Genomic DNA, 26,730 nt, shown 5'->3' on the forward strand with positions numbered 1-26,730 from the left:
AGGGGAGGAATGGGATCGGCAGGCCAAAAGCATGCAAAGAAAGAGTTTCACATCCAAAGCTGGCATGTAAGGCAATCACAGCACTGCCTTGCGTGCATGCCATCCTTGGATGTAAATCTCTCAACACTGATTCTTTAGGTTCACTTTTGCTTTTTACCATCTGATGAAGATCTAAGTGAATTTGAAAGCTCATGAAATATTCCATCTCTACATAATATTTTGACTAAATTGCCAAAAAGTGACATTTTGTGATTTTCGTGAAAGGTTGAACTTTATTACAGGCTTTTGGTATGACAACATCGAACATCCACCTTGTAACTTTCAGAAGTCCCTAGGAATTTCTTCAACTCTCTAAAACTTAAAGTATTTCATGTTCAAAGTATTTTCTTAATTTGTTGTTCATTGGCTCCAATTTCTTATTTGCATTGTCTATGTATTTTTCTATATAAAATATCAATCCCTACTTTGTTTTTGCCATTGTACAGCGCTCAGATGCAGTTGTGCCTTGTTGGTGATTTTACACAAGCACATACCAAACCAGAAGAAAACCAGAAGGAAGGGCGATTTTCCATCCGTTAACCTACCGGCTGCTGTACTTCAGCCTGATCAGAGACCAGAGGAATAAGGGTGCTGACAATGACATGAAGGTGGCTTTCCAATGCATCCTTACAGTGGAGAATAGCTGTTCTGCAGACCAGGTCCAGAAGGTTGCACTGAAGCAAGAAACTGCGAACAGACACCTCATCCATGGCAAGGGCAGGCCTGCAACAAGGAAAGAAAACAAACTGATACAAAAATAACATAACTTTCCCATTTATAGAACTATTTGCAATAATGCCCTTGTAAAGTAACATTTTCTTTCAATTGCTACTAAAATGTGAACATTTAAGTAACAGCAGTTATTAATACCAGCAAATATAGCTCAAAGTCAAGTGCTTGCCCCAGACATAGGCACGACAAGCGTTTGAATCCCATAAGGGCTCTCGGAACCCTTCATCTTCCCTGTGTTGATAAATTGATTATTAAAATTGAGTAATACTTAAGAGCCAGGCGGGCTCCGAGATGGTTGCGCACTTTGAGCTTCCCTTGGCATGTCTACATCTACTCTTCCACGGGGAGTCATTTCACGACCTTTGACCTCTGATGACATCACAGGAAGTGATGTCATGTGACCCCAGCCCGAAGTGATATCGCGGGAAGCGATGGCACTCGACCTTTCACTCCTTGACAAAACAGGAAGTGGCATCACATATACGAAAAGAACAAGTTACTTCTTACCTGGTAACGTTCTTTCGATGGGATGTTCCTCCGACGCATTCCTTATCTTGATCACTTCCAGCTTGCTGGCCTCGGAATTTTTTTTTCAATAGAGGGTGCTGCGCGTCGACGTCCCTCGAGTCGGTGTCCCTCGACAGCCTCCCTATCGGCGTCGACGTCATCATGCGTATAAATAGACTTGCGCAGCGTCCGTTGCTCAGTTCCGTTTTGTAGCTTGGAATTATCTGTTCATGAATTGGTTATTGACCTGGAAGGAGCGTAAGCTGCAACCACAAGGGAAGTTTTACTGAGGGGATGGATAGGAGGGGCGATAAGGAATACGTCGGAGGAACATCCTCCTCCACCGCCTACACAGGAAAACTAATTCGGGCCTGCAGTCCTTTTCGCTCTACTAATAGTTGCCTTACACTAGCGAGAGCCCTCATACAGTCTAAGTTAGACTATTGCAACAGCCTCTACCTAGGTGCCAACCAAGCTATAATTAGTAAACTCCAAGTCATTCAAAACAATGCGCTACGAGCAGCACTAAACATTCCTAGGCGAGAGCATATCTCTGACACCAGAATCACATGCACATGGCTTACCAGCCAACAAAAAAATCGACCTAAAAACTCTCTGCCTCACACACAAAGCCCTCAACCACCTAGCCCCCCCCTTACCTTACCAATAAATTCACCTGGAAGCAGTCCATCAGAACTACTAGATCTTCCAACACCCTATGTCTCATGGTGCCCAGATTTACCTCTAAAAGAGCCGGAGGCTCTAGCTTCACTGTCCTCGCCTCCCAACGCTGGAACTCACTGCCACTAAAAATTAAGTTTGCCAATTCCCTCCAATCCTTCAGGAAACTTGCCATTGGATGGCTATTGGCACAAAGTCAATTAGTTTGTAAGACACAGCTATTATCTGTATATACTGTGCATGTATCATTTATGTCTTTAATGGATGTCTTCATTGACACTGCATGTACTCTCTGTATATAACCTTTGCTAAAAAGTATCACTGTCAATTACCATGTATTGTGCCTTGTAACATGTACTAGTGCCCATTTACTCCCGGGTCCGGAGCGCTATATAAATAAAATAAACAAACAAACAAGCAAACATCCCATCGAAAGAACGTTACCAGGTAAGAAGTAACTTGTTCTTCGAAGGGATTGTGTTCTCTGACATATTCCTTATCTTGATAGACTCCCATAGCAGTGGTGTGTAAACGGAGGTGGGAGTAAAATTGTCATATTCCCTTTTAAGAGTGAACCGAGTGTAACACAGCTTTGCCAAATCTAGTCTATTGACTAGAGGAGGAATCCAGATTGTAGAATTTTGTAAAGGTATGTGCGGACGACCATGTGGCAGCCGCACATATGTCTCGAAACGGTACCGCTCTCTGGAGGGCCGAAGAGGCTGCAATACCCCTGGTTGAATGAGCGCTAAGATTTTGAGGGGGCTCTTTCCCTGCCAATTTGTAACATTCTAGAATGGCTAAAATAATCCATCTGGAGATGGTCTGTTTTGTGATTGGCAATCCTAATTTGTGCCCTGTATAACCTATGAACAGTTGGTCTGCTTGCCTGATCCTAGCCAGTCTGCTGATATAAAAACTCAAGGCTCGCCTTGGATCCAGCCTTTGTAGCCTTTCTTCCTCTTTCCCTGGATGGGGAGGAGGATAGAATGAGGGTAAGGTTATTTTCTGAGTGATGTGGAATTCAGAAACCACCTTTGGGAGGAAATTAGGCTTCACTTGCAGGACACCTTTGTCCTTGTGAAAAATTGTATGAGGGGGTTTGCAAGATAGGGCTTGTAATTCGCTCACCCTCTGGCAGATGTCAAAGCCACTAAGAAGGCAGTTTTAAGGGTGAGAAATCTTAACAAACAAAAGTGGAGTGGTTTGAAAGGAGTACCCATTAAGAAATTCAAGACTAAATTTAAGTCCCATAAGGGAACTTGGAACGGTCTCGGGGGATAGACATTAGTTAATCCCTTCAGAAATTGTACTACTAATGGTAATTTGAAATATGATGGCTCCTCTGCAGTGCGCTTGAAGATCGATAGCGCTGCAAGGTAGCCCTTGATTGTACCAACTTGAAGACCTGAATTCGCCAAATACAGTAGAAAGGAGTAGAAAGGATAGCACTGTTGGCGTACCACATGAAAAGGTGTCAATATTCTTTTCTCTACACCAGCTGCAGAATTTGTTCCAACAGCAGCGGTATAAAGTCTTTGTTGCTGGCCTTCTGGCTGAAAGCAACACCACCATGACGTCATCTGGGAGGTCCCAATCCTTGTATCTCAACCTTTCAGAAACCAAGCGTGAAGGTTGAGGGTTCCGATGTCTGTGAGAGAAGATCCTCCCTGTGTGGAAGACGAATTGGAGGGCAGATGGACATGTCCAGAAGGTCCGGGTACCACGTTCTCCTGGCCCAGTCTGGGGCAATTAGGATCATAGTCTTCCGGAATCTTTTCAACCTCCTGATCATCTGAGGAAGGACAGGGACTGGAGGAAATGCGTACAGAAGTGGAAACTCCCAGTCCACTACGAACGCGTCCCATAGAGCTCCTCCCGGGGGAAATTCCCTTGAACAAAACTGATCGCACTTCCTGTTGATACTGGTGGCGAACAGATCCACTTGGGGGGTTCCCCAAAGGGCGAAGATCTCTTGAAGGACTTCCTGAGCTATCTCCCACTCGTGAGAGACTGTGCTCTGCCTGCTCAGAGCGTCCGCTGTCAAGTTCTTCTCTCCGGCTAGGTGAACTGCTGATAGAGAGATTCCTTCTTGGATTACCCATAACCAGAGCTGCATCACCTCTCTGCACAGTGGCAGTGATCCTACGCCTCCCCTTTTGTTGAGGTAGTGCATGGCCACTGTGTTGTCCGTCATTATCAGGACATTTTTCCCTTGTACAGATGGCAGAAAAGCCTTCAGCGCTAGTCTGATTGCTCTCAGCTCTAACAGGTTGATATGTAGTCTGGACTCCGATGGAGACCAATGACCGCTGATGGTCAAGTCGTTGGCATGGGCTCCCCAGCCCGTGAGTGAGGCATCCGTGACTACTGTTATCTCCGGCCATGGTTGCCAAAACAGTTCTCCTTTCTGAACATTCTCCTGACAGGCCCACCACAGAAGGTCTCAAGCCACCTTGTCCGGAACCTGAAGGAGATCTGTCATTCTCCCTGAGAATTGCGACCACTGAGTTCTTAGTGCCCACTGGAGAGCTTCTGGCACAAGGAAAATGCAGGATGCCATGAGGCCTAGCAACCTCAAAACGTCGAAGGCTGGGAGACGTTGGGCATTTTGAAACTTGGTGACCATCTGCAGAATATCTTGAGCCCTCACCTCTGGTGGCAAGGCTTTCCCCAGGGAAGTGTCCAGGACCGCTCCAATGAACTGGAGTCTCTGTAATGGTATCATCTGTGACTCCTTTAAATTGAGGGAGAAGCCCAGTTTGTGAAGGAAATGGAAGACATAATATAGTTGGATCTGAGCTTGTTCGGAAGATACTGCTCTGATCATCCAATCGTCTAGGTAGGGGTAGACGTGGATCCCTTCCCTCCTTAGACTTGCAGCCACTACCGACATTAGCTTGGTGAAGACCCTCGGGCCTAGGTCAGCCCAAATGGCAGTGCTCGAAATTGATAGTGAGAGTTGCCAATTGCGAACCTCAGGTATTTCCTGTGTCTGAGATGGATTGACACATGGAAATAAGCATCCTGAAGGTCTAGAGATACCAGCCAGTCATGAAGCTGGAGGGCCTGAAGGATCTGAGAGAGAGTTACCATCTTTGTACAATTCTTTTAAGTCCAATATGGGTCTCAGTCCTCCGTCCTTCTTCGGTATCAAGAAGTAGGGGGAATACCAACCCTTGTTCCTCTCCGCTACAGGTACCGGTTCTATGGCACCTTTCACCAGCAGGTCTAGAATCTCCTGCAAAAGAAGCGGGTCTGGAAACTTCAAAGAGTTGTTCCCCGGTGGATGACTCTGAGGGGTGCGTAGAAAAGGCAGGCAGTAACCTTGGGCAACTGTCTCCATGCCCAAGCATCTGACGTAATAGCCTGCCATTCCGTCAGATGTTGAGTTAACCTGCCCCCTATTGGTGTTTTGTGAGGAGAGTCCTCAGAGCGGTTTAAAAGTGGCTGATGCAGATGCCGAGGGTAAAGAGGCACCTGCTGCAGCTGCGGCTTTTGTACTTTTAACCCGTACACCTCGGGTAAATTTCTTTTGGCCTCTTTGAGCCGACTGTCCCCTGCCTCTTCCGAATGCAGAATAGAAACGAAAGGACCTACCTCTCCAAGAAGTTCCTAAGGGGCGATAGGGAGTTTGACGGATTGCAGCTCCAAGGGATTTTGCTGCTGCCTTAGATGTTTGTAACTTCTCTAGACTGTCATAAACCTTTTTACCAAATAAAGAAGAGCCGTCAAAGGGCATATTCAAAAGCCTGGCCTGTACATCTGGAGCAAAACCAGACTTTCGCAACCATGCAAATCTGCGAATTGTAGTACTTGCCACCATGTCCCTGCTGATACTGTCAGCAGAATCAATGCCAGTTTGAAGGGATTCGCACATTGCGTCTTTACCATCTTTAATGATGTTCAGAAAAGCTTCCATTTCTTCTCCTTCCGGGAGGCAGTCAGCCACTGATGAAGCACACTCCCAAAGTGTATGGCTGAATCTTGCAAGCGTACAAGTAGCATTAATGGATTTAAGTGCCATGCTACACGCAGAAAAGACCTTTTTTGACATAGCGTCAAATCTCGTATCATCCCCGTCTTGTGGAACAGTAGGGTATGCAGAACTACTGTTCGATGAAGTTGCTGCTTGAACAACCAGACTCTCTGGAGTTGGATGTTTTGACAAATATTCAGGGTCAGAAGCAGATATCCTTTATTTGGCAGATAGTTTCTTGTTAACTGCCAGGATAACCTCAAGAGTTTCCCAGTTGTTCGATATTTTCCGCTGCGATGCAGTATGGAATGGAACCACAGGATCTTCCTGTGGGCCTTTATTCAAGATATCTGTAAGATCATCTTGTTGAAAAGTAGGTTAATGTGTAGACTAACCCATGAATTCTATTATTCTGGCCATTAAAGTTCTATAAGGGGTCTCAGCATGTTCCCCTAGGTCTGGTTTGGGAAATTCTACTTCTGGTGAAGTATCCAACCCACTTGCATCATGCAAGGAATCTTGCAATTCCTGCAACCTATTTTCTTCAGAGATAAATTCCTCTGGTACAGGTGTTGTAGTTCTCTGCAACCCAAAAGGTCTTTCCTGATCAGAGTCCTCACCTTCTTCATAAATGGAGGACAAGGCATTGAAATAATCTGACCTTGGAAAAGGCTTAAAACCCATTTCTAAAGCAGAAGGGGCTAAGCTTGCGGTAACCGGTTGAGAAAACGTCGACGTCGTGGAAGTCAAAGGCTTTGAAGAAACCGAAAAGGGCATCGAAAAGGTATGAAACTACCTTGAAGAACTCGAGAGGATCGGAATCCTACTCGGAGTCGTCGAGGTTATCGACGACATTCTGGAGGTCATGATAGGAGCCCTCGGTATGACTATTGACTGCGAGGTATTGACAGTCGTAGGTTTCTCCTTTATCGGCGTCGACATTTGCGTCGAGGACGGCGTCGATTCGACCGATCTATGCGTCGATGGGCCCTTCGATCATGGCATTGATGACGCACATTTATGAGTCGAAGGGGCCTTCGACGAAGACGTCGATGATGCAGTCTTACTGCCTTTTCTCGAGGGTTCGGGACGCTCTCGAGTAGTTTCTTTCGCCGGGTGCAACGACTCGCGGCGTTTCGACTTTTCGGGTCTTTCACCCAGGGTATCACCTTTAGCCGTCTCCGAGGGCGTTGAGGCCGCTTTCTCAAAGACGCCAAGCATCTTTTTACGGAATTCCTCCCACTTGGCTGGAGAGCTATGCTTTGTGGGGCAGGTGACCCTTTCAGGGGAAACAGAAGAAGACGTAGAAGAGGGAGATCTTCGACGCCTCTTTTTCGAATGTTTGGATCTCGAAGAGTGATGGGAATTGCTTCGAGACCTCGAACGAGAATGTTTACTGTGATGGCGAGGAGACGAATGTCTCGACTCTGCCGAGGAAACTTTCGAAGGAGTAGTAGTTTTAAGAGTCTTACCTCTTTCGAGCTTCCCCTTACGCTCCTTCAAGGCTTTCGCCGTCATGGACATGCAGTCCTCTCATTCTGAACAATGGTGCTCCGATCCCGGGCACCACAAACGGATCCTGTGAGGATCCGTCAACTACATTTTCTTTCCACAATCTCGACACTTTTTGAAGCCGGCCTGTGGTGTCAACGGTTCAGATGAGGAAGCCATCGAAACGAGTAAGATATACTTGAGGAATAAGTAATATACTTTGACTAACAAACTGAGCAACACCATTCCGAGGCCCACGAAGCGCAGAAAAACAGAGCTGAGCAATGGACGCACCGCAAGTCTATTTATACGTATGATGACGTCGGCGCCGATATGGAAGCTGTCGAGGGACACCGACTTGAGGGACGTCGACGCACATCGCCCTCTACTGAAAAAACATTTCTGAGGCCAGCAAGCTGGAAGTGATCTATCAAGATAAGGAATACGTCGGAGGACACAATCCCTTTGAAGGACAAGTTACTTACCAACTGGTAACGTTCTTTCAACTGGATGTTCCTCCAACGTATTCCACATCTTTGACATGTAATGTCCACAACTGTGCACTTCGGAAACTTTTTTAGCAGAGGGCGTCCTGCGTCGATGAAGTTGGGTCGATGTCCCTCTAAGGCCTCCGTCGAGGGCGACATCACTGGATGTTATAAATAGGACGCACAGCGCCCGTAGCCTCAGTTTAAGTTTTTTTCCCCCAGAACGTGTGGCACCAGTCTCATGCCTGCTTGACTGCACTTAGCCTTGCGGGAACGGAAGCTGCAATCGCATAGGAAATTCTCCAGAGGGGCAGGCTTGGAGGGCGTTGTGGAATACGGTGGAGGAACATCCAGTCGAAAGAACGTTACCAGATGGTAAGTAACTTGTTCTTCGAGTGGATTGTGTCCTCCAACGTATTCCACATCTTTGACAGACTCCCAAAGCAGTACCAGTAAATGGAGGAGGGAAAAGAATTTAGAGTACCCAATCAGATTGCGAAAAAAAGAACCGCCTTCCCAAAGGCCATATCCCGACCATGGATTGTATCCAGGGAGTAATGTTTAACAAAGGTGTGGATTGAAGCCCATGTGGCTGTATCACAAATGTTCCTAATAGGAACCCCCCGCTGTAGGGCTGTGGAAGTAGCCACGCCCCTAGTGGAATGAGCTCGCAACCCTTCAGGAGGGTCCTTACCCACCAATCTAACACTCCGTAATGGTGAGGATAATCCACCTGGACAAGGTCTGTTTGGTAACAGCCTGGCCCAATCGGTGTCCAGCATATCCTACAAAGAGTTGATTGTCCACTCTGACCCTGGACATCCTAGAAATTTAAAAGCTCAGAGTTCTCCTAGGATCCAACCAATGGAGTCGCTCCTCTTCCTTACCAGGATGAGGAGGAGGGTAGAAAGATGGAAGAATCACCTTTTGACTCAAATGATATTCAGAGACTACCTTAGGTAGAAAAGAAGGACGTACTCGCAGTACAACCCTGTCCTTGTGAAACACAGTAAAAGGTGGCTTAGATGAAAGTGCCTGCAATTCACTCACTCTGCGAGCGGAAGAAAATGCAACCAAGAACACAGTCTTGAAGGACAGTAATCTCAAAGGACAAGAGTGCAAAGGTTCAAAGGGAGCACCCATGAGAAATTTCAAAACCAAATTCAAATCCCAAACCGGCACCTGGAAAGGAGACGGCAGGAATACATTAGTCAGTCTTTTAAGAAATAAAGAAATCAAAGGAATCTTAAAGTAAGAACATTCTTCAGACGAGCGCTTAAAGATAGACAGCGCCGCCAGGTAACCCTTAATGGTACCCACTTGAAGGCCCCTGTGGGCCAAAGAAAGTAAGAAAGACAAAACCATAGGAATGGAGCACTGAAAAGGATCAACATTGTGATCTCTGCACCAGTCGCAGAATTTACGCCAACGGTACAGGGATTTTGCTGCAGGCCACCTGGCCGAAAGCAACACCTCCATCACGTCATCCGGGCAGTCCCAATCCTTATACCTCAACCTTTCAGATACCAAGCGTGAAGGTTGAGAGTCATGACCTCTGGATGGAGAAACTGACCCCCCCCCCTCGTACCCCCTACCTTACCCCCTCCTTTGCACACACAAGAGCAGGTCCTCTCGGTAGGGAAGACGGTGTGGAGGGCAGATGGACATCTCTAGAAGGTCCGGGTACCACGCTCTCCTGGCCCAATCCGGAGCAATGTGGATCATGTGGGAACCGAACCTCTAACCTCTGCAACACTTCAGGAATGACGGGGACTGGATGAAACGCGTACAGCAGTGGGAATGACCAATCCACCATGAACGCGTCTCTTAAGGCTCCTCTTGGAGGAAATTCCCTTGACACTGGTGGCAAAGAGATCCACTTGCGGGGTTCCCCAAAGGGTGAAGATCTCCTGAAGGACTTCCTGAGCCAACTCCCACTCATGAGAGATCAAGCTTTGCCTGCTCAGAGCATCCGCCGCCGCATTTTTGTCTCCGGCCAGATGAACTGCCGAGATCGAAATTTCCTGCTAGATGGCCCAAAACCAGAGCTGCATTGCCTCTCTGCACAACGGAAGTGACCCCACCCCCACTTTTTTGTTGAGGTAATGCATGGCCACTGTGTTGTCTGTCATGATCAGAACACTCTTCCCCCGTACAGAGGGCAGAAAAGCCTTCATGGCTAGCCTGATGGCCCTCAGCTCTAACAGAGTGATGTCGGGGTCTGGATGCCGACGGAGACCAACGACAGCTGGCGGTCAAGTCGTTGGCATGAGCGGCCCATCCAGTGAGGGAAGCATCCGTCCCTACCGTCACCTCAGGCCATGGTTGCCAAAACGGTTCCCCCCCCCTCATCAGGTTCCCTTCGTGGCCCACCACAGATGATCCTGGGAGACCGAGAGTGGAATCTGAACGGGATCCGTCATCTTGCCGGAGAACTGCGACCACTGCATCTTGAGGACCCATTGCAGGGATCTCATGCGCAACCTAGCCTCTAGCACCAGAAAAATGCAGGAAGTCATGAGGCCGAGCAACCTTAAGAATTTGAAAGCCGGGAGACTCTGTGCATATTGAAACTTGTCCACCATCTGCACAATGTGATGAGCCCTGATCTGGGGAGGCAAACACTTCCCCAAGGACGTGTCTAACACAGCCCCTATGTACTGGAGCTGTTGGGAAGGTGTCAGAGGCGAAATTCAGGGAGAAGCCCAGCCTGTGGGGGTGCGGCAGGTGAGACCGAGATGATCCAGCGCTTGCTCTGGAGAGCGTGCTCAGATCAACCAATCGTCCAGGTAGGGTTAGACGTTAATCCCCCCTCACCTGAGGTACGATGCCACCACCACACTTCGCTTGGTGAAGACCCTCAGGTGGAGGTCAATCGGAACGGCAGGACCCGAAACTGAAAGTGCGAGTCGCCAGCTGCAAACCTCAGGTACTTTCTGTGCGCGGGATGAATCGGCACATGAAAGTAAGCATCCTTGAGGTACAGAGACACCAACCAATCCTGAAGTTGAAGGGCCTGGAGGACTTGAGAAAGAGTGACCATCTTGAACTTGTCCTTCCTGAGAAGTTTGTTCAACCAACGCAAGTCCATGATGGGTCGTCTTTCTTTGGGATCAAAAAATAAGAGGAATACCATCCCTTGTTTCTCTCCGCTACAGGCACCAGTTCTATAGCGCCTTTCTCCAGCAGGCTGAACCTTTCCTGCGCAAGGAGCGGATCTGGAAGCTTCAAAGAGAGTTTCCCCGGGGGATTATCATGAGGCCGCTGAAGGATGGGAAGGCAGTAGCCGTGGGCTATGGTATCCAGAACCCACGCATCTGAAGTAATGGCACGTCATTCTTCGAGATGCTGAGATAGTCTGCCCCAACCGGCGAACCATGGGACATGGTCTCATGACTGTTTGGAAGCGGCTGCGGCAGTGCCTGAAGGCAAAGAGGGAGGCAGCTACCTGAGCGGCTTTGGCACCTCGATTTCCCACGTACTTTTTTGCTGGCCCCTTTGACTGGCGGCCCCTCTCGTTCTACCAAAGGAGGAGTAGTAACGAAAAGAACCTTCCCTCCACTGCTGTCCCCTAGGACGAAAAGGCGGAGGTTGACGCACAGCGGCACTTAAATATTTTGCTGCAGCTTTTGAGGTCTGCAACCTCTCAAGGCTCTCGTCAGCCTTGCTGCCAAACAGATGTGCGCCATCAAAGGGCATGTTCAGAAGACGGGCCTGCACATCCGGAGTAAAACCCGACTTCCGCAACCACGCAAATCTGCGTATAGCGGTGCTCGCAGCCATGGACCGGCTAACACTGTCAGCTGTATCCAAACCCGACTGAAGGGATTCACACATGGCATCCTTGCCGTCCTGCACAAGAGCAAGGAACCCATCCCTTTCTTCCCCCTCAGGAATATGCTCAGCCGCTAAAGAAACACAATTCCACAGAGTGTGCGGAAACCTTGCCAAGGCACACGTGAAGTTGGCCGATTTCAAGGCCATGCTCCCAGCAGAAAATACCTTCCGGGCCCAACCGTTGAAGCGTTGGTCGTCCCTATCCGGAGGGATGGTAGGGTACGCCACCTGCCTCGAGGTTGCCGTAGCCGCCTGAACCACCAAGCTCTTGGGAGTGGGGTGAGTAGATAAATAGCTGGGGTCGCTAATGGAAGGGCGGTATTTCTTGGTCAAAGACTTATTAACAGCCGGAAGAGATTCCGGGGACTGCCAAGCAGCTGCCACCCTTTTCTGTAAGTTAAGATGAAATGGCAAAACCGGCTCAGAGGACAGACCATGATCTAAGATGTCCGTTAGATCATCCTGCACAAAGTCTTCAGGAGGACTGCACCAGCCCAGATACTCAGAGACCAGCGCCATGAGCCTCCTGTACGAAGACTCCGCATGAGCCCCAGGCTCAGGTCTACCAAATTCCACTTCCGGGGAAGTGTCCAATGCACTGGCATCATGGAGGGTCTGCCGCAACTCCTCCAACTGACTGTCTCCAGAAAAATGTGGAGCTTCCTCAAGTTCACCAGGGTCCTCAAACTCAGACCTTTCCTCCTCTTCATAAATGTCAGCCAGAGGGAGTTAAAACCCAGATCTGGTGACAGAAGAGGGCAGGGAGTCCAAAACAGGCCTCACAGACTTGGCCGTAGCCTTCACCGGAGGATCCACAATATCCGGGTACTCCAAAGGCAAATTTGGAGAAAAAAATCCCCAAAGGCGCAGATAGCGCCAAAGGCTTCCACATCGAGAGCGTCAACAACCTCGACGTCGTGAGCGCCCAAGGGTTCGGCGTCGACACAGGTGCCAACGGCGCCTTGGGCTGGTACGATAGTAAATCGTCGAGGTCTGAGTCGGACGGACACGGCGCCGACCGAGTCGACGCCAGCATTGAGCCCTCAATAGGTAGCTGCGGTCTCGCTGGGGACGAGGACCGAGACCTAGAGACACGTCTCTTGCGACTTTTCGAATCCTTGTCCGTACGAGACTTCGAAGGCTCCCGATGCGAGTTACGTTGTGGACCCGAGCCCAAAGGTGTGCGAGCCACGGTATGAGACCGATCCTGGCCGGCTTCGTGAGAAGGCGCGACCGGACATGCGCCCTGCGATGAAAAATTATTTTTAAAAAAAAAAAATCGCCAAAATGTTTTCTTTAAACACAGCACATTCCCCCAGAGTTGAGGACTTTGTTGGGCATGCAACCTTCCTCGAGGCACCATCCTCCGAGGACGACGGGGAAGGCGACCGGTGACAGCGCTTCCTAGAGTGCCGGGACGAGGAAGAAGAATGGCAGGAACCACTCCGGGACGAGAGCCCTGGGACTCCTTCCGACGCAGAGAGTTGCCCCTCGAGTCCTCGGTGGAGACCCCCTTGGGCTTAGATTTATGGGACGTAAAAGGCTTAGAGCCCCTACCTACCTGGAGCATCCCCTTCTGCTCCCGCAAGGCCTTGGCAGTCAGCGACTGGCATTTTGAGCAGTCGTCGATGTTGTGCAACTCGCCCAGGCACCACAAATGCGGTGGGGTTGGGTAAGCGACATTTTTGACTTGCAGTCTCGGCAGGTCTTGAAGCCAGACCGCAAAGTAAGAGGGGTCGAAGAGAAAGACATCGTAACGATAAACACACGAGGCACGCCGAGTTTCACGAAGTTAACACGTTCGCAGAAAAAACAGAACTGAAGCTACGGGTGCCATGCGTCCCATTTATAACATCCAGTGGCGTCGCCCTCAACGGAGGCCTTCGAAGGGACATTGACCCGGCGTCATTGACGCAGGACGCCCTTTGCTGAAAAAGTTTCCGAAGTGTACAGTTGTGGACATTACATGTCAAAGATGTGGAATACGTTGGAGGACACATTCCATTCAAAATATGGTTACGATATCACTATAATGTGATGTACATTTCATACAAGAATGGATCGCCATATGTATCGTTAGGATCAGTGTGTACAGACCCATATTACCAAATTACTGTGAATGCAAGCAGACACCATGGCCAAATGAAAATGATGTGTTATTATATAGCACTTGCGCTTAACGGCTTTATATAGAAAAAGTATACACCCAATATCACCCAACATGTGTAGGTACTCATTTATCGACCTCAGAAGGATGAGAGGCTGAGTTGAGGTGTTTATTAACAGACTAAATCAGTGACTCACCCACTGAAGTGCACCTGAAATAAAGCTTTAATGAGTCTAGCAATTATTGTATAGAATTCCAGAAGGACACATTATTTGGTATTCCTATTCTTTCTTATTTAGGGTCAGTGCTGAAAGTGTCAGACTTGTGGAGCTTGCATTACAAAAAAAAGACTTTTTTTTTCTTCGGGGTAGCAAGGGAGACCTCACACGTCCCTGCTCTTATACCTCTCTGCCCCGCTCTCACTGTTGAAACACTACCAACGGCAGCACAGCTCCCTCGACACTCACTAGTGGGCGTGGTGACCGATTTAGGTGCAGGCACTCTTGTTCAACAGCAGAGATGTCAAGATGGTAACGTGCAACCTCAGCCCCGCTTTAGAATGGCGGTGCAGTTGTTCCTGGGTGATGAAGTGACAGATACGAGTCATAACAGATGTTCTGTCAGTGAACCGGGCCAGCGTGTGGTGAATGGAAGGGTTGATACAGAGCGAGTGCTTGCGAAGGCCACACGGACCACGATGTCAGGGGAACCGTTCTGTAGAGGTGAAGAGAGTTCTGCTGTTAGGAAAGATTTTCTTTTTGTAGCTTTCCCATCTCCATTGACATCAACGGAACCACCAACATTTTTCTATCGTTTGATTTCTGTTCTGACTTTTGAAGGCTATTAAAAGCTTTTTGCTTTACATTCTTTGCTTTTGGGGGCAACTGTCAGTCCCTAAAACTACCAGTGCCGGGGGGGCTGTGTCTGCATTTGCACAATTTCTTTTTAGCTGCACACCTCACCTTAAAGTGCAGTGGGACTCCACTTCTACTCCCATCCGGGGCCAGTAGAAATGGGCAGAGAGTCTCTGCTTAGTCTTCTTGATACCAAGATGACCAGCTAAGGGCACCTCATGCGCCAACTGCAGCAGGAAGGGCCTGTAAACCTGGCGTACCACCAATCTCTTGAGGGCACCAGGTTCAGGCTTAGTGGGCTCACTAATGAGGAGCTCACCCTCCCAATAGATCCGGAACGTCCTAGGAACTTCTCCTTGTGCCTGGGACACGGCCTGTTTCCTCAGACCCTTGGGAGAGTGGCACTCTCTCTGTCCCTTACAGATGTCTGCTCGGGAGGGTCCCCCTTCAGCCAACAGGCATTGAAGGTCAGGGCCCTTCAGCCAACAGGCATTGAATGTCAGGGTGGTCCTCCGGGTTGAAAACCTCTCCCGCAGGAGGGTCTTCTGCCTCTTCTCCCTCAGGAGTTGAGTTGGGGTTTTCCACTGGACCCAGCCCGTCCGCAGCATGGATCCCAATGAGTGCTGTAGGAACAGCCGGAAGAGAAGGAGCCCCCTTCACAGGGGTGGCCTTCTTGTTCTTCCATCTTCTTGCCTTAGGCCTCACCTTTGGCTCGGGTACCTGACTCACAGCCAGAACCTGTGTCACCTGTGACCTAGTGACTGCAGCAGCAGTCATGGGGAGACCATCCGAGATCACCCCCAACTCTACTAGATAATTTCCTAACAGAATGTTAGCAGGGACATTGTCCTGAATCAGGACAGGAAGCTTTGCTGCCTTGTCTCCAATCATGAGTGTGACTAAGGCTACAGGGGATAATTTGGGAGGCCCACCAGCTCACCTGGTGGTTCTCAGAGGAGCACCTACATAGTACTCTGGCTTGAGTAGGGTCCTGTCCACCACTGTCATGCTTTTCCCAGTGTCTCTCAAACCAGTAGAAGGCTGGCCATTCAAGAGGACACTTCTCAAAAGCCAACGGGTGTTTTGTGGGATTGTCGCCTGTACTTCTGCGTACTGGTCCCAGGCCCCAAGGGACACTAGGGAAATCTCTATGGGAGCACCGAATGTGATCCCTGTAGAGGAGGGGAGGACAGTGGCCTCCACCTCAGACATGGGGGTAAGAGTAGGTCAGGCTGACAGCCTGGACTCCAAGTGCCTTACCTTTACACTTGGGGTCACCCTTCTTGTGATCCAGAGCCCCACAGTCCCCACAAGTGCCAGGAATGCAGGGTACAGTACTTGAACCACTGGGAGCCTGCTTTGCAACAGGTGGACCACTACTCTTATTCCCACCCACAGAGGATGTATCCCCATTATATTTGTGGGTCTTAGGAGAGGAAGGTTTTGGTTTACCCGACTGTGATTGCTTTTGGGACTCCTCAGCTTTCTGAGAGGTCCCCTTTTCTTTGTCCTTGTCCTTCCCACTGGAGTCCTTAGGGGACACCCGGTGGGAGACCCACTTGTCAGCCAGCCTCGCCAGCTTAAAGGGATCCAAAGGTTTCTGGTCAGCAACATACTGACGCAGCTCTGGTGAACAGGCTTCAGAAAAATGCTCAAAAAACAAAAGGTGTGGCAATTCAACAAACGTTTTCACCTTGTACCCATCAATCCACCCTATCATGTTCATATGTGCAGCACTCACCCTGTCAACCCAAGACACATGCTCTCTTTTCTTAAAATCCCTGAACCTTTTAAGGTATTGGGTAGGTGTATTTCCAAACTTGGCAATCAAAGCAGACTTCATGCACTCATACTGACCCCTTTCTTCCACACTCAGCTTCAGAATACAGTCATACCCAGTCTGAGGCACTCTGCTTAACAAACACTTAGCCCAATCTCTCTTATCAACATCATGAATTGCACAAGCCATTCATTTCAAACACTTCAATGCATTGGAGGATGTCAGAACCCTCCACATATACACTAACCAAATCTTTCATAAACTTGGTGGCTGGGGATCTGACACTCAACTGGTTTCGCTGAAATCTCCACTCTAGCTTTCTCTAGCTGGATTCCCTGACATTCAGTGTCTTTGTCTTTGAGTTCAAGATCCCTATTCTTGAGTTCCATTTGCTGTGCCAACTCATCTTTCTTAAGCTCAGCTCCTATTTCCAACTTGCGGTATTCAAAGGCCAATTTCATCCTAAATAACTCAAGTTCCACGGAATTGCTGGAGGTCGGAACAGAGGCAACAGGAATGGCGGAATTCCCATTAACAGTTTCAACAGTAACCCCAGGGGCAGGGGCCTCAATGGTTACATCCTCCCCTTCAAGAGTTTCACAATCAGTCTGGTAGTCCACCAGGGCAGCTATCAGCTCAGTCCTAGAGATATCTTCAAAGTCTAACTCCCTGGCTTCACAAGCACCCTGGAGAGCCTCTGAGCTCATCCGAATCAATTTACCATTCGCAATAGATTCCATTGCTTGGAATGTAGTTATCTTGTACACAACTTACCCTCATGTTAACAAAGTGTAGATATTTTTTAATTGGCGCGGTTATACAAGGATTCTTAAAACCATAAGCATCCCACTGCTGCCACCAGTGTAAAAGACCGGAGGGAGGTGTCTGTACTCCTGCTCTCTATATGGTAGAGGAAAGACACAGAGGACCCCAGCCAAGATTCTCTATTGTTGGATGAAATGGATGAGTAATCAAGGCCTAGCTTCTCAGGAGGTGATGCGGGCTGGTTCTTAAGTACAGTGTAGTCCCCAAGCACCCACAAAGGAATGTCCACACACTGTATTAGTGAAAACACAGTCTTTATATAATTAAGGTTCAAGGTTATATACACAATTACAATAACTTACTTTGTGCTCATTTACTCTACAATGGCAAATATATACAGTTCTAAGTGGTACCACAATTATTATCCGATTTCATTAAAGTGCATCAACTGGACTCTGGTCAAATGTCACACAAATCAATTAATAAAGGTAACCAACAATAGACCTAGGAGGAAAGCAGTTGGTTAGAATAATAGGCAGAATACTGGCCCCGTTTACCTAGACACAGCTCTGTGTGGAGATCCCCCACATGGGCAACCTGTACGATAAAGATATACTACAAGCCCCGTCCATATATTAATCACACAAGTCTTTCAGAAAGTTCAGCAACCGCAAAATACCTGGTGTTGTAGAGTTCCTCGTCGGAAAATCGACGGCCCTTCTTGAGTGCACTACCTTTAAGGCAGGAGCCACGAGTCATCGAACGTCCATCGATGAACAAGGTGAACCACGGGGATGAGATGGAAGCTTTGTTTCTAGCTGTGCTCATCGACGATGGAGCGTAGACGTCCTGCAAGGAAGAGGCGTGTGGGGCTCCTCGGTGCCGATAGTTGAGGACCGCAAAGAGTTTGAAGAACTTTGACCCAGCTAGGTTGTCGAGTCGTCGTTGACTCTGCGGTCTTCTGGTCGCGGGAAACCCACCAGTGGATGATCCTCAGCGCGTCGGCGGCCTCGACTTTCTCCGGCGGGACAAAGTGGAGGACGATGCAGGCCAGAATGTCCTTGGATCAAATGTTCTTAAGCAACAGGAGCACTGCGGCTCCGGTAGGCGGCGACTGCGGTCGGTGACGGACAACCGTCCGGGCGCTTCTCTTTGGGATTCTGCCGCAGTCCCCATCTCCAGTCGGCAGCCTTTCGTAGGTCTGTCTACCAGGGAGCTTTGGCAAAGATCAGCTGGTGCACGATGTTCCCTCGTAGCTCGAGGAGAGGTCTCCTTACCAGGTCCTCTCTTGGAGACACAACAGCTTTCAGATCGACAAAGTAGAGCAACAGCAATTCTTCTCTTCCAGCAGGGCTTCAAGGGCAAGATTCAGTTTCAACTCCAGTTTCTCTTCAGCTTCTGAACGAATTATAGCATTGAGAGGCGCCCAGATATAGTAGTTGATCGCCCATTCATTCTGCTCGGTCACACTCAGGTAACCAATCACTCAGAAGGGCCTTCAGGCAGCCAATTAGACGCACAGTGCATTCAGGCCATTCTTCTCCATCCAGACACTCACAACACAGAGTGTGGATTCGGACAAGTACCACGCCATTCAACACTACACACTGCATTCATACCAGTTTCGGGCAGAGCTGTCTAAGTCATTGTGTCAAACACCAGATACTAGACATCCACAACACAGAATGCGTATTCTCCACACACTCCATTCACCCAGGTCCCACCCAGATTCTACCCACAACATACGGTCGTTGGCAAGGCTCCAGCCAGTCTGATCAGCACTTCCCCCACACTACCATATATTGAACTTCCACCCACCAGCCAGTCAGGGGGAAGGGACAGAGTCAGGGCTTCCTGGGAATTCGGGGAAACCAAGGTAACAGGCAATGGAAGGCAAGAGGCCACGGGGGCCATCTTGTTTCCATCAGGAATCTACTTATTCCAATGACAGAGCTTGGGCATCCCAAAATGGAGGACGCTCAGGGAACCTGCCAATTCAGCACAGAGCTGCCACCAGCCCATACCCTGCTCTGTGGGCCACACACAGGTGCCCAAAAACATACACTAGGGGCACAGGGTTGTACCCCCACCCATGGGTGCCATAAGGGGATCCCAGGGGTCTGTACACCAAACCAAAAGAGAGCTGTACCACCAGGAGTCCCACATGAACTCCTGTGTGGAAAACACAATACAGAACACACAATAAAAACAGTAAAGGACAAAGATACGAAGGCCCTGTCCCTCCGATGCATTTCCAGCATCACAGAGCTGATTGTCAGATACAGTGCAAATATGCAGAACTCTTTAGAATCAACTCAAATAGCTTCCCTAAATCTTAAGTCCAACTCTAAGATGGTATTTTGGGGCCTTCTTCGGGTCGTCAGCAGGCTGCTCGTCTTCAGAGAAGTCTTGGTTTCAACGATAATCTGAACAGTCCTCCTTTTATCCAAGATTCAGGCTGCGAGCAAGCCCACCAATGCTAAGGATCTGCACACTTTTAACAGCCAGTGAGTATCCAATCATTGATGACCATTGGTCATCACATCTGCCCTGCAACAGACTCTCTGGCACCAGAATTTATGATTGGAACTAGACAGTCCTAGACCCCTTCTCTGACTCACACATACAACGCCCTTTAGCCTACGAAAGTCACAGCTTTCTGTGAAAAGGGATTTCCATATAATGTATTTCCTGACCTGAAATGCAGGAAGAATGTCAAAGAACCCGAAGAACAAGCGAACAACTTTGCGGCATGGCCATTTTAGGGTGCTAGCCACCTTCAATAGCCATTCGTGCTAAATGCAAAATTGCACGAGTAAAATAACACAAAAACTCACAGAGGCCACCAGCATGTCTTAGGCACATATGAGAAGTAACCAAAAAACCATTATATAAGAAGATATAAGGACATCAAGTACTTTAACTGCAATTCACTGTAAGGTGATGTGTGTAATTGTAACAATGCAAGAATTCATAAAGAGACACAGTCTTGGAGTCTAGTCAGTTTCCCCATACAAATTAGCGAAACAGGCAAGGGAAGTAAAGCAGAAGGCTTTACTTACCTCCAAAAAGTCAGGACAGGGTTCAAAACAAGCAAAAAGAAAGGATGTCCCATAGAGATCTTTGGAGGGAAAGATGCAGAAAGGAAATCGTTCCTAACACTGTTTGAAGATCAGCTTCGTCCACAGTTCCTTCTGTGCACTGGTTGCTGTTCCATGTTTTACCTTGGAACTCTGCAGCTCACCAGCCTGTGGCCCTAGAGCAATCCTCCTGCAGTTGCCGCTCTACAAATTACAGTGGGCCCTTCCCCGAGAAGTTTCTTTGTGCTCACTATGAGTCACATACGACTGCTGGATTGCAGTGGTCATTACTGCTGCCTGCTCCCATCGTGTGCTGGTGGTCCTCTATCGGCGTGGGACTCGTGGTGGTCTGCATCTTAGGGTCCATGGGCTTTTGTTGCTCTTGGAACTGCCTCACCAGAGTATCGAGCCGCCGCTTAGCCTATTCCATGCGGACATCTCAAAATGACCTCTGTACCCGTGATCCCATGCAATGGAACAAAGATAGAAATAAGTGGACCCAAAAAAGAAATCAATCCTAGGGTTTCAAGCTTGCACGGCTAATACTCCCCGGGACCTGCCCCCATGCCAGAGAGTTGAATGGGCACAGGTCTTGTCCCTTCGTCCCCCTTGCCTAGCTATAATCGACGAAGTCCAGGTCAAGGATCCCCCTGTGGGCTTCCCGGGAGTGGTGGGATTAGGGGGGCCCCCGAATCTTTGGTACTTGCCTCTGTTTCTACCTCCTTGGAACATTTTTACTCACCTATTGGATTTGCCAAAAAATGTTTCACCACTTCTAAAAACTCGCCTTAACCGCAAAGAATTTTGAAGACTTAGGAGCCTTATTTTATAAGGCAGGGCAAAAGGGTTGTATTGCTGTGTCAATAGTTAGCTTGAAATTCAACTGTTTCTAATATACTTACCTGTTCTTACTTGCATTACTACACACAGTCTTCATATGTTTTTTAATTGAATCATCCTTAATTGTCTTATAGGTAAAGAGTTGGCGTTCTTCTGTGAGAATTTATATATGTGTGCAATAATAGTACTGGCCTCTTATTTCCATTGCATAGTGTGTGTTCAGGACGAACAGTGTATTTGTATTCTTTACTGTCCAACTTGAGTTATTTGAGTGCTGTGCCTGTGTGTCATTGAACCGTTACACCATCCCCACAATACCAATCAAAGCCTTACTGCTCTGCCACCAATGTTGATTGAATATGGCTAAACAGAAGTGTCTTCTCGCTCTTCACTATAATAGGTTGGCCTCTCTGAATCTTCCCTCATGCCTGGTTCTGAAATTACATCTTGACAGCTTCCATGAATATAAAGGAAAGGAACACTCAGACAGTCAGATTTAAACTTAACAGGTTTCTCCTTAATTGTGGCTCTTGGTCTTTATGCACACTTGGCCTTGGGGTGGCTCTACAGAGCCTGACCAAGATGGCAGTCTCTTCTTAAACTCTGTGTGGGGCTCTAATAAAATCCTGAACATTTCTGCATTGGAGGCAGCTACAATTATTTGCCCAACGTGCCTGTGCGGTGATATGAGCCACCCCTCCCCTCAGCACCCTGTTAGCTGGAGCACCTGGGGCCCCTGCCCACACTGCAGATACAGCCATGGCACCAGTGGGCAGGAGAGCTGGAGGACAGTGTCGAACAACTCAGAGCAGGCTGCTACCGCTCCAGGGACAACACCGTAGCACTGCAACACCCCTCCGGACGGGGTGCAACAGGAGCATGCGAGATGGAGGAGCCAGAGAAAAGCGTGGCCCAGCCTTCCAGGTGACAAGAGGAAGGCTGAAAAGAGCGTGACTCGCCCCGGTTGCGGAGGCTGTTTGGAGCACACACCTGAGGCAATCATCCTGCGCTGCGCCCCCCGGAGAGCCCAAAGGGGAAGGTAGGCAGCAGGGAGGAGGGGCCGAGGCAGGTGCTCGGCTCTCCCCCCTCACCCCCTTGGATATTGGATACAGCAGAGCGGTGGCCTAGCCCCCCGGTGAGGCAGGCAGATCCTGGCCCAGGGGAACAGAACAATACGGCCCGAGAAAGGAGTAAGTGTGGAGCCCCTCCTCACGCCCAAAGCCCTGGCTAGAGTGAAGAGATAGCCGGTCGGCCTACATGGGGACCGTGGGTGTTAGGGAGAATTCTCATTTAATGGCTAATTTCCCTTACCTAGTGAGTCCCCCAGCAGCTTTGCTGGATCTCTGGAGTTTATTTTTCCAAGAGTGTACCCCTTTCTTGCCACTCTTACCTGTGTTTTGCCATGTGTATTTCATCTGTTTTTGTGGTTGTGGACTCTAGAGTAAACCACTTCAGTAACCCCCTTCTTTTGTGTGCTACACAGCACCTTCAGTGCAGTGACATAGGGTTGTCATTTAGACTTCCCACCGACTCCTTTTCTGAGGCGGACTACTGTCCCCCAGAAAAGGGTAAAGTTGCCATTAACTTTAGTCATTAAACCACAGATCCAGTACACCCCATCTTACATGGAGTACTGGAAAGGGTTAATTGTTAGCCCTTGTTATCTGTACCTCCTAGAGCATTGTTTCGCTATTTTAACATTTAGACTTGGCTGTTGGCAGTGGTATCTACCCTAACTTTTCTACCGCGATTATACTATATAAACGTGGCATTGTTTTAGGCTATTATATTAGCCGCGAACTTAAACCCGCTTGACCAAATGCTTTTTCTTTTGGCTCTGGTTGGGTTTATTCGCCATTTCTTTTTTGTTAAAGTCCTTCTTATGTTTTACTTTGCGCAGCAAACCAGGTTTGCCTCCTTTGTTCACTACCATTTGGCGGGCTTCTGCCCAGAAGCCCTCCTCTAGGCGCCTGGGTGTCTAGGTCAGCTGAATGTGAGGGAAGGGTGTAGTCACCCCCTGCATAGGGTATCCTAGGAAACCCAAGTCACACTTTGCCATGATTGGCTGAGGTGGTTGTCCGGGCCGGACAACCCCCCTTCTGCGTGATTGACAGCCAGGCTGTGTGAATGGGGGATTTTCGCATAAAAGGCAGGTCTCTTGGTCTGGGAGTCAGAGTTGCCACTGGAACTACAAGGAACCGAAGAGAAGTGGAGAAGAAGTCGCCTGCTGCAACTATCCCGTCCCGGTGAAGCCCTGCTGCAGTCCTAAGCTATCTACCCTTCGAAGACCAGAGAAGATCCAGTCCGGAGTCATCTTCCCTTGAGCTTGGTGGGGATAACCAGCTCATCATCTACAGCCAGAGGATCCTCTTCGTGGTCGAAATCGCTGCACACTGCTGTAGTGGTCCGAATAGCCATCTGAACAGCCTCTCCTGTTTTTAAGGAGCGCACCTTTTATTCACCATCGCTGCTGCCGGCTTCAGCCCTGTGTGGTGCAGACCCCTCCAAACGTCCTCCTTTGGAACAAAGCTCCAGGAACCGAGGGTCTGCAGGAAACTACCAGGAACAACTGCCGTGGCACCAGCTTCTTCCTTGAAAAAGGTACTGTGTTCTGCTCGAGAAATTTGGGTGAATCCCTTTTTCTTCGTCTCCAAGGCTTGCCCTTGTCTTCTCTCCTTATAACTTTTGCTCCCTATGTTGCCAATATCTAAGTATTCATGGCTCCACCGAATCAGGAACTATCTGACTGTGTGATCCTCGACAACACAAACCCGGTTCCACTTGACACTGGCTCCGGCCTATTGACTTTTGAATTTCTCTCTAAGAGTGTTCTCTGATTCTGTCTGCCTTGACAAAAGTATTGCCTATGATTTTTGCCCCCAACTCTCTCTGGGTATCTCAGGTGCTAAGTGTGTTTTTGCCCCGGTAACATTTCTTGCCGCGGATATGCGTTTGTTTAGTAAGACCGAACTGTCATTACTGTCAAAAAGTGATTGCAAGTGTATTCCCGGTAACGTCTTTTGTTCCATAACACCGGTCACGTAAAACAGGGTACTTACCTTGAAGTATACTGTACATAGTGAATTGGTTAGTTGTAGTATATTTTATGTGTGGTTTTCAAATTAATAGAAGTGTCGTGTTTATAACAACTGGTTTAAAAAATAAATGTATTTATATTTTTTTACCTGAAACCTTGAGTCAGTGTTTGCTTGAGTCACAGTAATTGTGGTCCCTTTGTGTAATCTCTGCTACTGCTCATATACTCTTGAGATAGGCCTGGCTGCTCCACTACTGCTACCACTTTAACATAGTAGTACAGGCTTGTACCAAAGGTAAAACTTGTATTGCCACCTGTAGTCTTAATTGTGTGTAGTGGTCCCTAAGGGCACTGCACAGGATTCTGCCTGGTTGTATACGAATTGTTCGTATTACAACTGTTCGAATGACAATTGACCTTTTCACAATTGACCGAATTGTGAAGGTCAATTTTAACATATATGCAGGGGGAAGCCCCCGCAACCCCCTGCCCAAAACCATATATATATATATATATATATATATATATATATATATATTACCAAAGCGATATATATATATATATATATATATATATATATATACGGTCAATTGTGAAAAGGTCAATTGTGAATTTAAATTCGGTCAATTGTTCATTCGAACAATTGTAAACGATCAATTTGGGTAATACCTTCTGCCTAACAGTGGGCGTGCCCCACGCTGGTGGGTCAGGAAGATCGGCTGATCTGAAGGCCTAGCTGATCAGATAGGCGGGCAGCAGCAGCTCAGTGCACCGCAGCGTAGCTGGGAGATGGAGACAGTTTGGAGCCCGCTCCCGGTTTAAGGCAGCCCGGAGCCGGGGCCATTGAACAGCGCACACACTCCGAGAGGATTCGGAGGAAGGAGCACCTGGCCTGGGACCCTTCCCTGCAAACGGACAGTGGGAGGAGGGGTGCCCCAATTGTGGTGGGTCGGGGGTGCCCGATACAGACCCCAGCAGGCAAACTGCGGCAGAATGCTGTTCTGCCCTGCAGGGAGATGTCGAGAGAAGATTGGGCCTGGAGACCGGAAGGGTGCAACAGCACAATCTCGAGGGAAGACTCTTCGCAACACCCAACTGAAAGAAGTGGTGCCTCCACGGCTCTAAGAGGGTGCCCAGGTGCCGCAGTTTCCTGGGGTTGGGGGTGGTCTTCAGGGTTGCCCATCCTGTTGTTTGGGGCTGAGTCATAGCGTTGCTGAAGGCTTCAGGGGCCCGGGATCCCACTGGTCTGGTCCTGTTTCTGCCTGCCGGGGGTGCTTTGGGCAGTTGGGGTCCTGGTGAACATCGCGGTGAAGAGTCTGATTTATCCAACCTCAGCAGTTGACCCTGGAGGCGTCTGTGACAGCCCTGGAATCAGGCTCTCGGACGGAACATACCCCAACAACAGTGGCCCACCCTTAATATGGGAAAGTCAGATAAAACACAGCAGAAACTTACCTTTGAGGGGGGAGGGCCCTTCCAGAGCACTCAGACCACAACACCAGGCGGAGACGCCTGAACCACCAGAGGCAATGATGGAGGGAGCCGTCCAAATCCCAAAAGTGGACATCAGGGAAATACTGCTAGTTCTGAAGGCGGGCATCGGAGGTCTCGACTCCAAACTGGGTTTACTCTCCTCCAAGTTCGACCTGTTACAACATCGCCCAGACAAGCATGGTGACTTCGTAGACGAGGTGGAAACAAGAGTGTCCGGACTGGAAGATGGATCGACCTCTCGTCGCCAGGTTGTCATCTTTTGAAGCCCTGATAAAGGCAGTGTCGGCCAAAAACAAGGACCTGGAGGGTAGGGCCCGCTGTAACAATATACGCCTGGTGGGAATTAGTGAGCCGCAAAGGAAACCTAAGATGGAGCAAATTGTCGAATCCCTGTGCAAGGAACTCTTTGGGGGAATCGAAGCTCTCCCTTCTTTTCGTGGTGGAGAGGGCCCACCACATACCAGCGACTCGCCGAGTAACTGGGGTGGACCCCATCCCATTATCGCTCGCCTCCTGAATTACCGGGACACGATCCTCCGTCTGGCCAGAGCAAAGGGGGACCTCCAATATGATGGGGACAAAGTCCAGATATAGACTGACTTCTCTGCGGCGGTGCAGGGCTCGCGACGATCATTAGCAAGGGTTAAGAGATGCTTGAGAAACTGTAACATTCGGTACTCCATGCTGTTCCTGGCAAAGCTTCTGATCCAACATGATGTAAAGACACAATTCTTCACTTAACCGGATGCAGCAAACTCTTTCCTGGATGAGAGATGCAGACCCTCCCCACCCCCAGAACAATCTGAGACCACGGGAGGATGAGCGAGACCGTGCTCGGAGGGGGTCGGAAGGACCCTGGTTGAGGAAGCTCAGAACAGCCTTAGTGAGGGGGGGGGGGCAGCGTATACAACACTGAGATAATTGTTGGCACTTTAGTTGTTTGATCCAGTTTGCCTTCGATACACAGGTACCGTCTATGGTGGAGGAGCCCCACTGACTTGCACTAGCACCCCGAGCAC

At 48.9% G+C, this 26,730-nt stretch overlaps 1 protein-coding gene across 2 annotated transcripts in view; it reads right to left on the reverse strand.

Annotated features, from left to right (window-relative positions):
• Positions 1-26,730, reverse strand: part of ATM (ATM serine/threonine kinase) — a 3,046,976-nt gene that overhangs the window by 1,410,136 nt on the left and 1,610,110 nt on the right. For both annotated transcript variants that reach the window (XM_069640412.1, XM_069640413.1), the window contains one exon: positions 585-762. In XM_069640412.1, the coding sequence (XP_069496513.1) occupies positions 585-762 (178 nt within the window). The remainder of the gene's footprint in view (positions 1-584; positions 763-26,730) is intronic.

The sequence above is a fragment of the Ambystoma mexicanum genome, chromosome 7q (genome assembly GCF_040938575.1).
Source record: "Ambystoma mexicanum isolate Mex_15411 chromosome 7q, UKY_AmexF1_1, whole genome shotgun sequence".
Classification (NCBI taxonomy): Eukaryota; Metazoa; Chordata; class Amphibia; order Caudata; family Ambystomatidae; genus Ambystoma; species Ambystoma mexicanum.